General features: G+C 40.0%; 1 protein-coding gene across 30 annotated transcripts in view; it reads right to left on the reverse strand.

The window, feature by feature from the left end:
- Window positions 1-351: 351 nt before the first annotated feature.
- The window catches only part of ABI3BP (ABI family member 3 binding protein), a 168,547-nt gene continuing 153,998 nt past the window's right edge, over window positions 352-14,900 (reverse strand). For all 30 annotated transcript variants that reach the window (XM_049824783.1, XM_049824779.1, XM_049824771.1 and 27 more), the window contains 5 exons: window positions 10,610-10,689; window positions 9,103-9,132; window positions 7,924-8,085; window positions 3,913-4,026; window positions 352-1,723 (listed from right to left, as the gene is read on the reverse strand). In XM_049824783.1, coding sequence (XP_049680740.1) covers window positions 1,608-1,723; window positions 3,913-4,026; window positions 7,924-8,085; window positions 9,103-9,132; window positions 10,610-10,689 — 502 coding nt within the window. In that variant the 3' untranslated portion in view covers window positions 352-1,607. The remainder of the gene's footprint in view (window positions 1,724-3,912; window positions 4,027-7,923; window positions 8,086-9,102; window positions 9,133-10,609; window positions 10,690-14,900) is intronic.

Raw genomic sequence — 14,900 nt, forward strand, 5'->3', positions numbered from 1 at the left:
CAGTCTCTCAGTTAATATTTTCCATCTTACGGATTCTAGGAATACATAAAACGAAGGAGGGAATTAAAAAAAATATGAACTGGAGCAAGCTGCTTGAACTCTCATAAAGACAGGAAATAAAGTGAAAATATTCCTACCTTCAGCATCCTTAAATACTGCTGCTGCTCCCCCATCAGCAGTGCTCTGCAGTAAGCTGTAGCTGCAACTCCTGCTCTCTCTGCTCCTGTCAGACCTAACGCAGCAGGTGCTCATGACACTATTTAACATGTGCCTGTTTCAGAACAAACTGCCTCCTGACATAACAGCATTTGTCACGGAAACTAGTTTTTATGTAAAACACTAAGAAAAACACTTGATTAAAAAATATTTTATTAGGAGTACAGTGTACCTGCAATGTACTTTATAAGGCATTTTCTATAAATGACTATTTCTACTATATATATATCTGGGTGTTCCTGTTCATAGTTTTTTCAATACATTAGTAATGTAATGAATAACACCTTTAAAAAAACCTACATCTCTTTATTTAGTTCATAGATGTTCAAGCAGTACAACAAGTAGCTTTGGGAGAGGTTTTAATCAAAATTAAAGCAGTTTAAAGTTCAGTTATCACTATTTCCCTAATGAACAATGTTTTAAAGCATTTTTTTTTTTTATTAAATAAACCTGTAGCTTATTTTTTCCCTGTTTCATTTATCTTTCCAAGCCCCCCTGCACTGTACGTACATTTGGCTTTTGAACCAGTAAGTAAGTCTCAATCTCGGAAAACAACATTTTCATGAAAAGCCACAGCGGCCGCTTTCATTTTTTTATTCTGTGTCCTACGTACCTGTCTGCTTTAATTGGAGGAAGCCAAGCCCACCAGCCAGCCACTGCCAAGCTCATGGGCAGTGGCTCTAAGGCCATAGCAATAGGTGGAACATACTGTTTTGCTGGAGCTGAAGCATTTGAAAACAAACATGGAAAAAACCCACTAACCTGATTGTTTAAAGCTGCACGTATAGCAACCTACCTCAGCTTTATGGCAGGAGTATAAACTGTTTGTACACGTAAAGAGAAAGCGCTTCAAGTTTACTGGTTGCAGGATATTAAAAATTGTAGGGTCTTTTCTATAATTTATAACTGGGGAGACATTACAGATCTATCTGGACAGGTAGCTTATGGCACTCAGCGTTATAAGACGACCAGTGAATATTTAAAAAGTAATGCACATTGCATTCCATGACCAACTGTCATAACTGTGCCTTAAACATTTATTACAACATTGTGATAAATAATATACACACCGTATCTTTTAAAATACCATATAAACCATACCTCAAGAATAGGGAGCCAGCTTCCCTATACATTATCCTACAACATGTCCCTAGCCTGTTTGGGATTTTTTTAACCTAAAAACAAATTTGTAAAACTGGATAACTACAGTAAGCAGCCTACGCTATTACACAATTAATGCAGTATTGGCATTAGACTTGTATAAACCCTTGCACATCAGCAAACGTACTAAAGTGCCAGGCATACCATAAACCTTTCCACCTTTGAGCCTGCATTGGGCAGTGGGGCGGAGGTGGGAAGCACTGGGCCTTTTCACGAAGTTCATGTCGCATTTACCATTTCCCAGGTATTGATGTTCCACACTCATACCAGCGAACATAGTTAATGTGAGTCTCTCCGCCTATTTTTCCAAATTTGACAGGTTCCTGACGAACTGCCCTGAAAAATCCTGGAACGGAGAAAAGAGTATTGTTTGCAAAAAGCCCTCTGACATTACCTTCCTTTGAGTTCCGCCGGAAGTCTGTATACAATTCAGTTAATGGCTAAACTAGTCACTAAGCCATTGACCCATCTGCCACAAACAGGTCTGCTGCCCCTCCACTGATGAGCGGAGCGCTCTGGAACAGCTGGCACTTGTCCACCCAACTCAAACAAAAGCAGAAGCGCTTGGGATTGCCGCAGCCCAGAGCAGGAGAGGTGAAGCCTCCCTGCCCTGGAGACCTGGTGATCCTGGCACCCAATGGTGCTGGCAAGGCGAGGCCAGTGTCCCCACCTTCCCCCCTCTGGCTGCTGCACAGGGGTCTTCTCTGAACAGCAGGCGGTTCTGCCTTGCAAAGTTGTGATGATTAAATAAGTCTCCACTGCAGTAGCCTTAACACTCCAGTGAACCTAAATAAAACTTGACAGTTGGGGATATTTCACACTATCTCCCCATCCCCAAGCCAAAGATCACAGCTCCTGCTTTCAAGCTGTTCTGTATGACAATACGCATGCTTCCCCGTCAAACAATTAATGTTAAGTTAAAAATTAAAGTGAGCAATAAGTGCTGAATCCAACCTGATCATCAGAAATGTATGTGTGGCTAAAGCATGCATGTCGGCACGTACAGATGTGCAAATGCGCATGTGTGCACATGCGTGTGCACACACAGAGAATATTGTTCTGCAACTAATACGCTGCAGCAGTCATGATCCTCTCCCTGCGCTTCAGGTCAAATGTATGTAGTTAATTCTGGTTTGAACAGAACTCAACTTGGTGCAGCCAGGGAGAAACTGAGCAGCAATGGACAATCTGTCTCTTTCCTCTGTTCAGTTTATTTACTAGAAATATAAGCTACAGAAAAGGTGGGGGCTTTTTTTTGCTTGTTTGTTTGTTTTGTTGTTGGTTTTTTTTTTTCTGTTTTTTTTTTTTTTTTTCTAAAAATGAATGTAACTCATGAATCCACTCAATTAAATCCAGTTGCTGAAAACAAATCGGTTTTAAATGTCTTTTAAGCTAGGGTAGCAAGCTTTTTATGTAAAAGCGTTTTTTTTAATTTATAAAATCTTTTTTAAAAAAAAGTGATTCTGGTACAACTGAGAGGTCTGCTGTCCTGGCAACACGAAATTGGATTCAGACAAGCCCTTACACAAACAAAATACCTTTACAAATGGGCAACACTGACTGGGAAAGGAAAAGCAAAGCCCTCTTTAAAAAAAAAACACCAAAACCAAACAAAAACCAAATCACATACACAAACACCTTTCAGATCGTTCACCTACTCTGTTTTTGGAAAAACTTGTGAAAGATTTAGGCACTTTAATGTCCCACACCTACCTTGACACATTTCTGTACTTCTGTGAGGTGTTTTATAAATGACGCACTACATACAGGAAGGTTTGGTCAACACACTGACATTGTACTGAAAACCATTTTGATATTCTCCTCAGTAAAATATTCCATGACACACTCGGCATGCATGTGTGTATCAATGCAGCCTGAGTTCTTACCCCACAAGGGAATGGAATACCTGACCCTGGCACTGCTGCAGACAAGCAAGGCAGGAGTTCAGCTGACAGAAGTACAATTTTCTTATGCTTGAGCCTCAGCAAGATGTGAAAAACAGCCAGGCAGGTCACAGCTGTGTTCGGGACATCCAGTCCCATGCCCACTTAGACCAGACTGGAATTCTAGGCACCCGGTTCAAATTAGTGCACATAGAATTACTGCAGCATGAATTGTATTTTCCAGTAATAACTTTTTAGTTTCTCATTAGCACTAAACAAAGCTGTTTAATGCCTAACTGATGATTTACTGCACTTTAAATCAACCTCGCTAGTTTGAACATAACACTTCATGCCTCTCTGCAAACTCAAATTTGTGGTTGGGTTTAAGTATGTAATACCAACTGTGAATAATCTATTGGAATGTTTTAAACAGGAGAGAGGCTGTTTACTACCTAATAGAACCCAAGTCATAACCTTTTAATAAGACATTGTTCATCTTCAAAAACTTCTCGACTCTATTCTGCCTGCAAAGCTGGTAGGTAGTCCCTTTCCATCACCCACCCCAGCAGCAGGCACTGAATCCACTGGCAGGAAAAAGAAACAGACAAAGGAATTGCCAAGGTTTGCTACAGAAACAGGCGTAAGGAATTACCATCTTTGACTGGTAGATCTTCTTGCTGCCCTGTCCTTCCATCTAAGAATGAGTCTACAAATTGGCAGTGATCTTCTCCATGGCCCCTCTGGTCTCCTATGTTATAAAATTTTCCTGAAAGCAAAGAAGCAGCAAAGTTGAAAATCCGTACCCAGTTTAGTCAGGGCTATTTCCAAAAACTACCACAGGCAATGGGCTGTGCTTTTTGCTCTGTGGGGAAGCCAAGGTGAATGCTACGATTCTTTTCCTCTCAGGATCTATAGCTGTAATTTGAACATACTCCAAGTATGCATACATGTGCATACTCCAAGTACAGTGCTCATGGCTGTAGACAAAAGTGCCCCATTCCTGGCCAAAATCTATGCCTGAATGTAATTTTTCTCCTCCCTACATTTCATACAGTAAGTGAAATTCTGTTATTACCTAGAACCTCATCCTGACTGTATCAAAAATGAGGTAAGTTTTATTGGTGATTTGAATGGAAGGGAGGTTTGGTTCCCTGTCAGAAGCCTCCAGTACCTTCAAAGATGTTTTCTATAGACCACCTCATAACACAGCCAAGGCCTGTTATATAAATCATCATATTTTTACAACATGTATGTGCAAGTGATATCCTTTAACAAACAGATGACCTTGGTATAGTAACTGCTTATCCAGAGCGTGAAGTATGCCCATGTATTTATTTGCAGGATTGCTTAACAGGACACTTGACTGCAACTGAGTAGAAAACAAGGTCTCAAGTGCCCCATGCGGTGTGTGCTGACGGTACGGGCTGTGCTTATCCTGTTTAACAAGAGGACTCACAGTGAAGGAGTTTTGACAGAGATGTTTTTACTTACTGATTTGAATTGCAAGACATTGGAAAATTCAGTTCAGAAGATGGAGGAAAGCATGCTACATTCTCTCCCCAAGCCTTGGCAGGAAACATTTTCAGATAAACTTACCGTTTTTTTTCTAAACTCCTTTCACAGCACTCGTTCTTAATATGTTCAACCCTTGGTTGTGAGGTTGAAAGGAAAGGTGAGAGCATTTCGAAATAGGCTCAGTACTCTGGTATAAGCTAAGCAGAAAGTCCAGTTACTCATTAGATGTTGGGTGTCCTGTAGCCTTGAATCTGTGCCAGTCTGGCCATTTGAGAGATGGTGAGGTGGCTTATAATACTGTTCCCTAAAGTGCAATTAATAAAAGAGCAGCCTACCAATAAACTGTCTCCTATTTTTGTGATCTGATCAATACTTTGCCAGAAATTCTCACCTCCAGTTGACGGTCTTTGTGCGTGCAGTTCTTCTCTAGCTTTAGAAAATTATTTATTACTATCTAGTTTTGGCTGCAGGCATGTTTTTTCCATAGGAGAACTGGTCAGAGGGAGTTCCTCTCAGCCATTTTTTGGTCTGAAATTAAGAACATTCAGGCTGCCCAAAACGGCATTTTTTTTTTTCCATGGCTGTTGAAGGTCACACTTAGAATTTATTTTTTTCCTCCCCTCAATAAATACTTTTTTTTAGGTGGCCTGCTTTTCTGGAATGCCTACAGTGACTGCTCTGGAGGACTGTTAAATGAGGTCAGCAGTAGATGCTGGTTTATAGAACAGTCCTGGCATGTGTAACATAGATCAGTTTTTCTTCATGAGAGACAGAATAAAACAGATATTTTTATGGCTAACACAAGAACAGTAACTTTCAGATACATGCATATTCTTCTGGCCCACAGTGTAACCTATGCATAATTCAAACAATTGCTATACATAAATTAACAGCATTCTCAGTGACTTAAATTCTTACTGCCCAATTCGTTCCATAATAAAGGAACACACTTAAAAACATTCAGCTAACAAATGACTAGATTAATCTTTCTCTTTTGGGGATAGCAATTCTAGCATAAAGTAAGTTATTTTTTGTTTCCAGTGTTCCCACATGGGTGGTCTTAAGAAAGTTAGATACCATCTTTGTTTTATACATTATGAATTCTGCAACACTAGAAGTATAAATTCATGCTAAAAACCAGCATGCAAAGATATGGTTGTTGGCTACCTTATATAACAGCATTTGTACAAGGCACCCAAATTTCAAGATCATTACGCTGCTTAAACAGCAAAGCTTTGGAAGATATTTTCCGCGCAAGGTGGAACTCAGACCTCAGCGCAGCCCTTCGCTACTGGCCCACGTTGCCCAGCTGGCTGGTGCTAGCAGATAAACTTCCGCTGGCCTCAGGGGCGCGATGAGACAAGGTGTGACAGTGAAACACATCAGAGCACAGTTTGACTTCAATTTGGAAACTTTCTCACTCGCTTGTGCCATGGCAGTCTCGCTTAGGAAAAGCAGCTTTCCTTCTACGTAAATACTTCAATTCTTTCAAATATTGTGACAACTGGTCAGCACTGGGTGTAACAACTCAAGTGCAAGAACCAGGCTTAGCAAGTATAATGAATACAATGTGGCTACCATCATCTTTCTGCACCAAAGTTAAATCAGGGCCCTTCCAACAAGAACAAAAACAATATAATGAAAATAGGAAAATGGGCTCCTGATATATTAAACTTTTCTAGTCAGATTGAAGTAGCTTTCACTGCACTCTTAATTCACTTGATTTAGGGCTGCTGTCTAGTCCTGCTAGATTAGCACTGCTATTTCCTCGACTGGCTGGTTTTGAGATACACTATGCCTCATTGCCAGTGTTTGTCATTTGATCACAGCTGGTTAGTACAGCAACAGTTGAATGAATGATACCTCTGTTCAAAACAGTCTCTTTTATTCACGTAATTGCCAAGATATCATTTACGTATGAAGTATTGTACTTACTATTAATGACAGGGCTTTCCTTCCTTGTCTGCTCATGGGAGAATGGTGCCGGCTGTAAGGCCAGGCAGCTTAAAATTATATCGGCATGGGCTGCCCTACACTCCCCTGCTCTTTTCTTTCCATGTTCCTACATAGAGAGACCAGAGCCCTGCTGCTCCTGTGACGTGTTGATCTCTGAGATGGGGCATCTTTGGGTTATGAAAGTTGGTTCTTTCAGCCACAGTTTCTCCTAGTTCAATCCAATGTGATGAACGTACTGCCTAACTTGCACTTAAAAGACATTTCCCATACACAGTTGTGTTACACTCTGTGCTGTGGATGCCATACTAATACCATTGTAATAGAGTTGACCGTGCAGCTCTGATAAAAGACGTCATACAGAAGAAAGCCAGGAACTTGGGACAGATTATAAGAAATTAACGTGTTTCTAAATATAGCTTGTATAATCTACAGGAGACACAAAGTTCTGCTTAACTATTAACTAACTGAAAAACACCTTTTACAGGCTGTTTCTCCAGCTTACACACAGCATGTGTCACTTGATTCAGGTCTTAAATACATCACACTCTAGTGACCTTAAGACTGAACAAAACTTGAGAAGAAAAGGCCAGGAGGCTGCTGTTAGTAACAAAACATAATATAAGAAAAAGAAGGGGAGGAAAAAGAGTTTATAAGCAAAAATGGGTAATTTGAAAACAAAACAAAAATGTCAAAGCAGGTGAGTAAAACCTGTTGACTAGAGTTGAAGTCATGTATTTATAAGCCTCACAATAATGAAGTAACCAGCTGTTTACCAAATGGGATGGGAATGACTGAGTCTAATCCTGGTCTAAAATTAGGTCCTAATCCTCTAATTAAAAACTATTCCAGGCTACCCTTTAAATACAAATTTGGCATCTTCGCAATATATGCTATTCACTGGCAGAGACCTGATCTTTATCAATTTTCTGTATGACCCCCAGGATACTAACAGATATTTAAAATCAGATGATCACCACAGAGGAGTAACTCGAGTCTGAAAATTCAGTATCAAACACATCAATGATTACTGAGCACAAGCAGATTACTGTTTATGATTAATCTGTCTATGGACTAGATTAAACATACCTGATCACACTTCAGCAGAGCTCATCTTGTTAAACCTCTTGTTTCTGGAACCATGTTATCTTTAAGAATGTATAATGTGGACAACACTGATTTGAATGTCTCTTACCTGTAAGTGAATCACTGAGGTATATCTTGTATCTCAACGAATTACACAGCTGCACACCTACGAACTTCTTATACCAAGTCCTTTTTACGTATTGTTTCCCTTTGCATTCTGAATAGGTGTCTGAATTGAATGGGATTTCAGTCCAGATAGCATCCTTTCCCACTGCAGGAGAGGAAGAAAGAGACTGAAGTATGATGCTGCATATAGAATTATGGGCAACAAGCATGTTCAAATAAATAGAATTAGAAACCTTGATGGAGCAGAACATACCATAGCACCAGTCACCCGCATTTTGAACATGAAAGATATTTCAGGGAAGCACCAAAGGGTGCAGATATGATTGATACAGTGAACTGCTTCTGCTCTCTGTGTGTGGTGCCAGTTTGGAATAAGCTCATTCTAGGACCTTGTCAGGGGGACAATGTCTGTGTGTTGGCAAAACTCTCATTTACAAAGCATGTGATACAGTCACTGTTTTTCAGTGGGTTCAAGCCAGGACAGTCTGCAGCAAACTGTATGTGATTTAACAAAAATACACATAAAAATTAAGTGTCATGAATTATGTGGAAAGAAATGGTGTCTCAGTGTTTGTCAAAGTGATGTCCATTACAAATGCAAAAAGCAGCCCAATTTGCTTGAGCGAGCCCAGCTGTTCTTCAGAAGCTCAGTCCACCTTCTACGGAAGACAGCAAGAGTCTTGTAAGTGGCCTAAAGCAGAGCAGGATTAAGCCTTCAGAAGCAGAAAATTTTTCTAAAACACAATGGTGGATAAATAGTATCCTCTGAGTTGTGCTCTGTTAACTCACTTTAGAAGTGTGGAGTAGCTTATTCATTTTACAGAGCTTTCTTTCGCTTTAATGACAAGGCTGAGAAAACATGAGGCTGTCCTTGGCTCATTTGTGTACATTGGTTTGAAGCCATCCCAGCTGCCATGGGAGCACCACATCACATTGATTGCATTCCGCTCAGGTAAACAATCAGCCTGGCATGAATTCCTTACCAGGGGTATGGATGGAAGGAGTGAAATCGTGTGTGAATGCTGTGATTCCATAACTCATTTAATTGGTGCAGTACAGCCACACACCCACACCTCCCCCCCGCCCCCTTGCAAAATTACGCTATCTCATTTCTGAAAAAAATCCTGATCAGAAGACACTATACTGTACATAAAAGGCTTACCTGAAATTGGCTCACTCACTCTTGGGTCCGCTGGGGGAAGAAAACAAACATTCAATCAGACACTGTAAAATGAACTTTCCCCATATTTCAGTGGAAAAGCATTAGTGAGTGATTTTCTACAGTTGACATAAGCTGTAATTTGTGAAACAGAAAGAGTTTTGGAAGCAATGTTCGTTTCTGTATTAAATTAAAAGAAAATAAATATATTGCTTATGTAAAACTATAGTATCAACAAGCTTTTAAAAATTTTACTTATGGGACAATACCAATCAAATACAGTTGTAGTAAAAACAAGAGTTTAAGCCTGTAATCAGCAAAAAACAATTCCACTGCATCTTTTTTTAAAATTTCAATTTCAAAACTTAAATAATAAAAAGGACCCCTCTGTGATACCTGCCACACAAAACTTGGCTATGAAAGCCCAAAAGCAAGAAATGGAGGTGTGCAATTAAGAAAAAATAAAACCGACTGCTTAATGTGTCCAAGCTAAATAGGAGATAGAACATAAGCTTTGTCATTCATGAAAACTGCACTTGGCATAAACATTTTTTCAGTTTTAACAATGTAGGATTACAAAGAGTGTATTCACAGTTTTTAAATATGTGTGGCATAGTCTGAACTCCTCCCTGACTAATCCCTTGCTCAGCCAAAACTCTCATCCATCAGTGACAGCACTAGATGAGGATTATGATATTATTAGACCTGGCTCAAAACGCAGATTGAAGTAGTCCTTTTAAAAAGGCTAAATCCATTTTGTGTTTTATAGGGTCCTTAAGTACTATCAGCAATAAACACTTCTACACAAAAGATGGTATCTTGCTTGTATAAAGTCAACAAGTCAACTACAGTTAGCCTCATGGGGAACTGCAATAGGAAAAGCAAAGGCACTCTCCGATTCTCACTTCTGAGTCAGATAGGACTTAACTTGGGAACCAACCAATGGTCAAAATAGGCTTGTATACACCTCTAAGTTTCACAGGAGAGTAAACAGGATGGAAGAGGACGTGCTGGGACATCGACTTTTCCCAACTGCTATTTCTCAATGCTTATTTCAGCCAAAAGACATCATTATTATACAGCAGCCTTATTGAACAGGTAGCAAAAGTGCCTATAAACACATCAGCCCAAAGAAAAACCTTATGTTCCCCATCCAGAAGTCATTAATGACTTTGATAGACACAAAAAGGTCAGGAATATTAATCTTAAATGACTAAGCCTTCTCTAAGGATGAAGTTAATTTCTTCATAATGAACACCAGACAAACTCTCTGTGCTCCTGTTTTTTCCTCCTGCCATCTGGCCACCTTACATCCTCACAGGATACAGCCCTCATCTCAGGCTGATCTTCCACACACTACTGTAACATGCTCAGTAATAAAAAGCCAATCTGGTGACAGTAAAGAGCAAGACCAAATGCGCAAAATGAAGCAAGACAGCCTTTCATATATCCCACAAACATGGATACTAGAGCTACTGTAAATGATAGTCGGATCTTTGGAAGTTCTTACCTGATTCAGTATTGAATGCCACAACATTGCTACTTGGACCTTCACCAAGAGGGTTTCTAGGTTTCACGTGGAATTCATAACTGAGGAATAAAATAAAAGAGATTAAAATTTTGCAAACCAAGCATTGTTTCAGAGTCTGGAGCAAGCCAACTGCCAACACACACCTTGGCGCTACTCACCTCCCGGAGAAGAACAGAGAGGCCTCATTTCTTGCTGTGAAAACACTGAGAAATTCCTTGTCCTAACTGTATAAGGCCTCTCTGAACACGTAATTTACCAGTCCTTTTGATAATTCTTTACACACGTACTATTAATGTTTGATTTAATGCACCACTGGTTTAAGTCTGTCTCCTCTCACACATGCAGTTTCAGTTCTGGCAAAGGGAGCAGTTCAGGTGAGGTCAGAAGCAATCTCATAAGCAGAGATTGAGCTATTTATTTGCACATTTTTCATTCATAAGAACACAAACCCCCAATTCAATGCTTCTCCGGCCCACCAGCAGTGACAGACAGGGCCAGTGGTGAAACACAGGGCATGTCTTCCAGGACAGGAGCTCAGCCAAGGCAAAGATCCAATTGCTTGAATATATGTTAATAGTAAATATATGAAGTACTGAAAAGATACTATGCAGCATCTCTTATCTTTTCATAGTAATGTCGCGCAACACCAGCCTGTACTATAGTTATCTCATGATCTCTTTTCATCCCAGTTGTGTTGGGAACCAAACACAGCGCTATGAAAACGTAACAAGATTGAAGAAAAAAATCCAATCCAGGCTCCTCTGCTTAAGACTCTCCCAACCCTCAATACTTGATGGACAGGCAAGACAAGGTGGTTTCTAACTCTGCAGCTCAGCTGAAACTTATACTTTCAATTAGAAGCTCTGGGTAAACAGCTATTGCAAAATAGTTGCAAACCTAAAAATGTTACACAGAAGACACCAGACAGATGAGGCAGGAGAAGGAGTTACAAGGGTGGACACTGGACACAGCTAAGATCTTGTATCAAGGGCAAAGCTAGGAACAGATTCTGTATTTCCTTCCTCCCAGCACACACTATCCCAGCAAGCCACTTCTCAGCTCTCCTGGTTCCAGGCTGGCAGCACCCGGGAATTTCTCACTGCTCAGCAACAGCTCAGTGCCTCCCCGTAGGACCTGCATGCCCTCCATGCCAAAGCACCCTGATGAGTATAGCATGTATACAAGTCAACAGCACCCTTTTCATGCCTTCCCCATGAGCTATAAGCAATAATCTGTCCCACACATGCCACCTACAAAGAGACTTTTCATATGCTTTGAGTGCATACATGGTGAATCTCTTAACACAGAGCCTTTTTACATCAGTGAGAGAGATCCACAGGACACAATTCAAAAGGACTGTAGGCCTGGAAGACGGGCCCTAACTTAGAGACTAAACACAGAGCAAAATGAGAATCCCAGAAGTGGGCAACTAAACATCCAGCTCTTGACTCATGAAGGATCACTTACCAATGATAACTTGGTAGCTCATGACTATAACATAGCATTGTAATGTATTGCTGAAATTGTTTCCAAACAGCAATTTTCTAAAGAAAAAACCATACCACTCTCTGCACGGTTGGAAATTTGTAACCTCCATTTGCAAGTCCCTACAAGAGACAAAATAATTCAATCCAAACTTTGGATTACCTCTCATTGCTTCTTGGCTCCTGCAAAACCTGAACAGCTCACTAATTAACCTCACTGGACTAATCATGCAGTACCAAGCAACTGTTTTCCATCCACAGTACTTCTAAGACAATATTTAACTTCAAAATTGCTTACATAAGCAATTGCCTTTATTTCTAGCGTTTTATTTTCTTTTTAAGGGAAATACAAAGATTGGTATGCTGAACAGATGCATTGTGGACAATTCGTGGGTATTTCTAAGTGAAACATGGGCTTGTTTTGAGCTTTAAAAAGTCTGTTTGGAGTAATAGTAACATTTATTCAAACATGCTGCAAGACCATTTTGAGCAACTCATATTACCCTACTGTAGGAAAGAGACATTAAGTAAATAATAAATTAAACAATAAGTTCTAGATACAAAATCTTCTTCGTGATCAACTTCAAATTGTTTAAACAAATAACGTGCTTTTAAAAATTGGATCTGAGCCGGTAATATCCACATTGGTCATGTGGCAGAGTAACTTTTTTGGTCAAGAAGTATTCTCCTCTGGTAGGGAAGGTCCTTATCCAGAGAACTATAGTAGACCAGTTGGAGATTCCTTCTGAAGAATCACTAAAGCATAAATGAAGATTTGGTAATTCACTGGGTGTTTTAAAGTAATAGCTGGAAGATACATTTCAGACAACATACAAATTAATGCATGCCTAGAGGTAAAAGACTCCAAAGAAGTTTTCTTGCTTCCTTCGCAGCAGGAACACCTTATCTAGAGTTATTATTGTAATTTTGATCATTGAGAGCTCAACATGGCATGTTCTACTGCTTTACTGGGAGTTCATGATTTGACCTTATGGACGACAGTAATCTGTTTATGTCCCTTTGTATGAAATCAAAAGGGAAATATGAAGAGCACTCCCTAGGATTCCTGACCTAGAGTTTTTTGATTCCATAGGATTGGCTACAAGGAAAGAACAAAAACTGAGCAGGTGAAATGCTCTTATGGAACGGGACTGGGCAGCCACAGGGACTTGGAAAGTAATGACGAAGGCCAAATGTGAACTAAAGATAAAAATCTACAGTCAGCATATCTGGATCTCACCTGAATACATAAGGGTTTCACAGATTCCGCAAGCTGGATTTACATGCCTCTGTCAGGCAGAAAATCACAAGCTGGGCAACAGTGGAGCATTTTGAAACAAATTTAAGCATTTTGCTCATTTTTGTACAAATACACTGTCCTCAGAGCTGATATGCCCTACTTTGAGTTGCATCAGGCAACATTTTTCATAGGAAACAGTCCTGTTCCCCCCAAAATTAAGTCTATGAACTTGGACTCATCAATTCTCTGACTCCATAAAAAGACCAAAACAAGAACTGAAGAATAAATATTTTCCAAGCAGTGTTTTTCAAACTGTTGGTCTAGGGACCACTAGGATCTCTGCGAAAAATCAAACCACAGTTGGGAAAATTATGGCAAGACTGACATAACTAAAATCCACACATGGAGATTTCAGCTCATGTAAACATATAAACGAAACTGGAGAAAAGGAAAGTAATAAAGAAATGTCCAAAGTTCAACTTAGTCAATTAGGGGAGCCTCCAATTAATAATGTTAAAGAGCAAATTTTTTAAATTAAAATGTATACAATTCTATAGTTTTATGGTAGGTGTTTTTACAGGTGCCCAAGCATACAGGCTCCTTTCCTCTGCTAAATTAAATCCTGAAACAATAGCAGTGGCTACAACAGTACAAGAACAACCACCACCCACTTTTGGAGATGAAGAGAAGTGACTAGTTGACTGAAAACTGAATGGGAGAGAAAGGAAAAGTTAGACTGAGCTCATGATTTGATAAGAGTTTACAGATCAAACCGTAATTTTAAAGCCACGGTGTGGGTCTCTTCACAGAAACCCATTTAAAGTCTCCCTTTTTCTGTCAGGTGAAAGATGGGAAACGGTGAAAAAAGGGCACTTGCTGCAATCTTGTGCACTTCTGTACAAACCACAAGGGGGGCGGGGGGAGGGAGGAGTGCTTAGAGGGTCAAGAAAGTATGTACGATGAAGTTAACACAAGGAAATAGGAAAGCTATATAATGATTATCCCATGTCTACCTCTCAGCTAGACTTATTCATGAGGAACTGCAGTCTATATTCCATCTTTATATCTGTGTGCCTATGATGCCAAAACCCTAATATATGCAGTAATCTAACATGTGTCACACCTCCAACATCTATAAGATTGCTATCCTACAAACTTTGGAGACTAGGCCTCCCAAATCCTCCCAAACTGCAGAATACAATAAAAGCCCTTGTGCAGATTAAATGGACTTGACTTACAGTAATTACTGTGCAGAGCATATTTTTCCACCATAGGAAATCGCTATTCCACATGGAACGTTGGCAGACACAGCTGCTCCTGCATTTTTCATATCATGCAAAAAGAGAAGACCGAAGATTGCAGAACTGAAAATAGGTGAAGAGAGATTTTCACCATAATAGGAGGACTGGAGCAGCTGAGTACAGCCCTGGGACTTGTCAACTGCTGGGGACATGCTGGTGGTTAGATGACAATCATGCAGGACTGTCTCAACATATAGAGCTGCTCCATCTCTGCAGAGTGTGCTTGGATAGCAGTATGACCAGAC

This window comes from Accipiter gentilis, chromosome 21 (assembly GCF_929443795.1).
Source record: "Accipiter gentilis chromosome 21, bAccGen1.1, whole genome shotgun sequence".
Lineage (NCBI taxonomy): Eukaryota > Metazoa > Chordata > Aves > Accipitriformes > Accipitridae > Astur > Astur gentilis.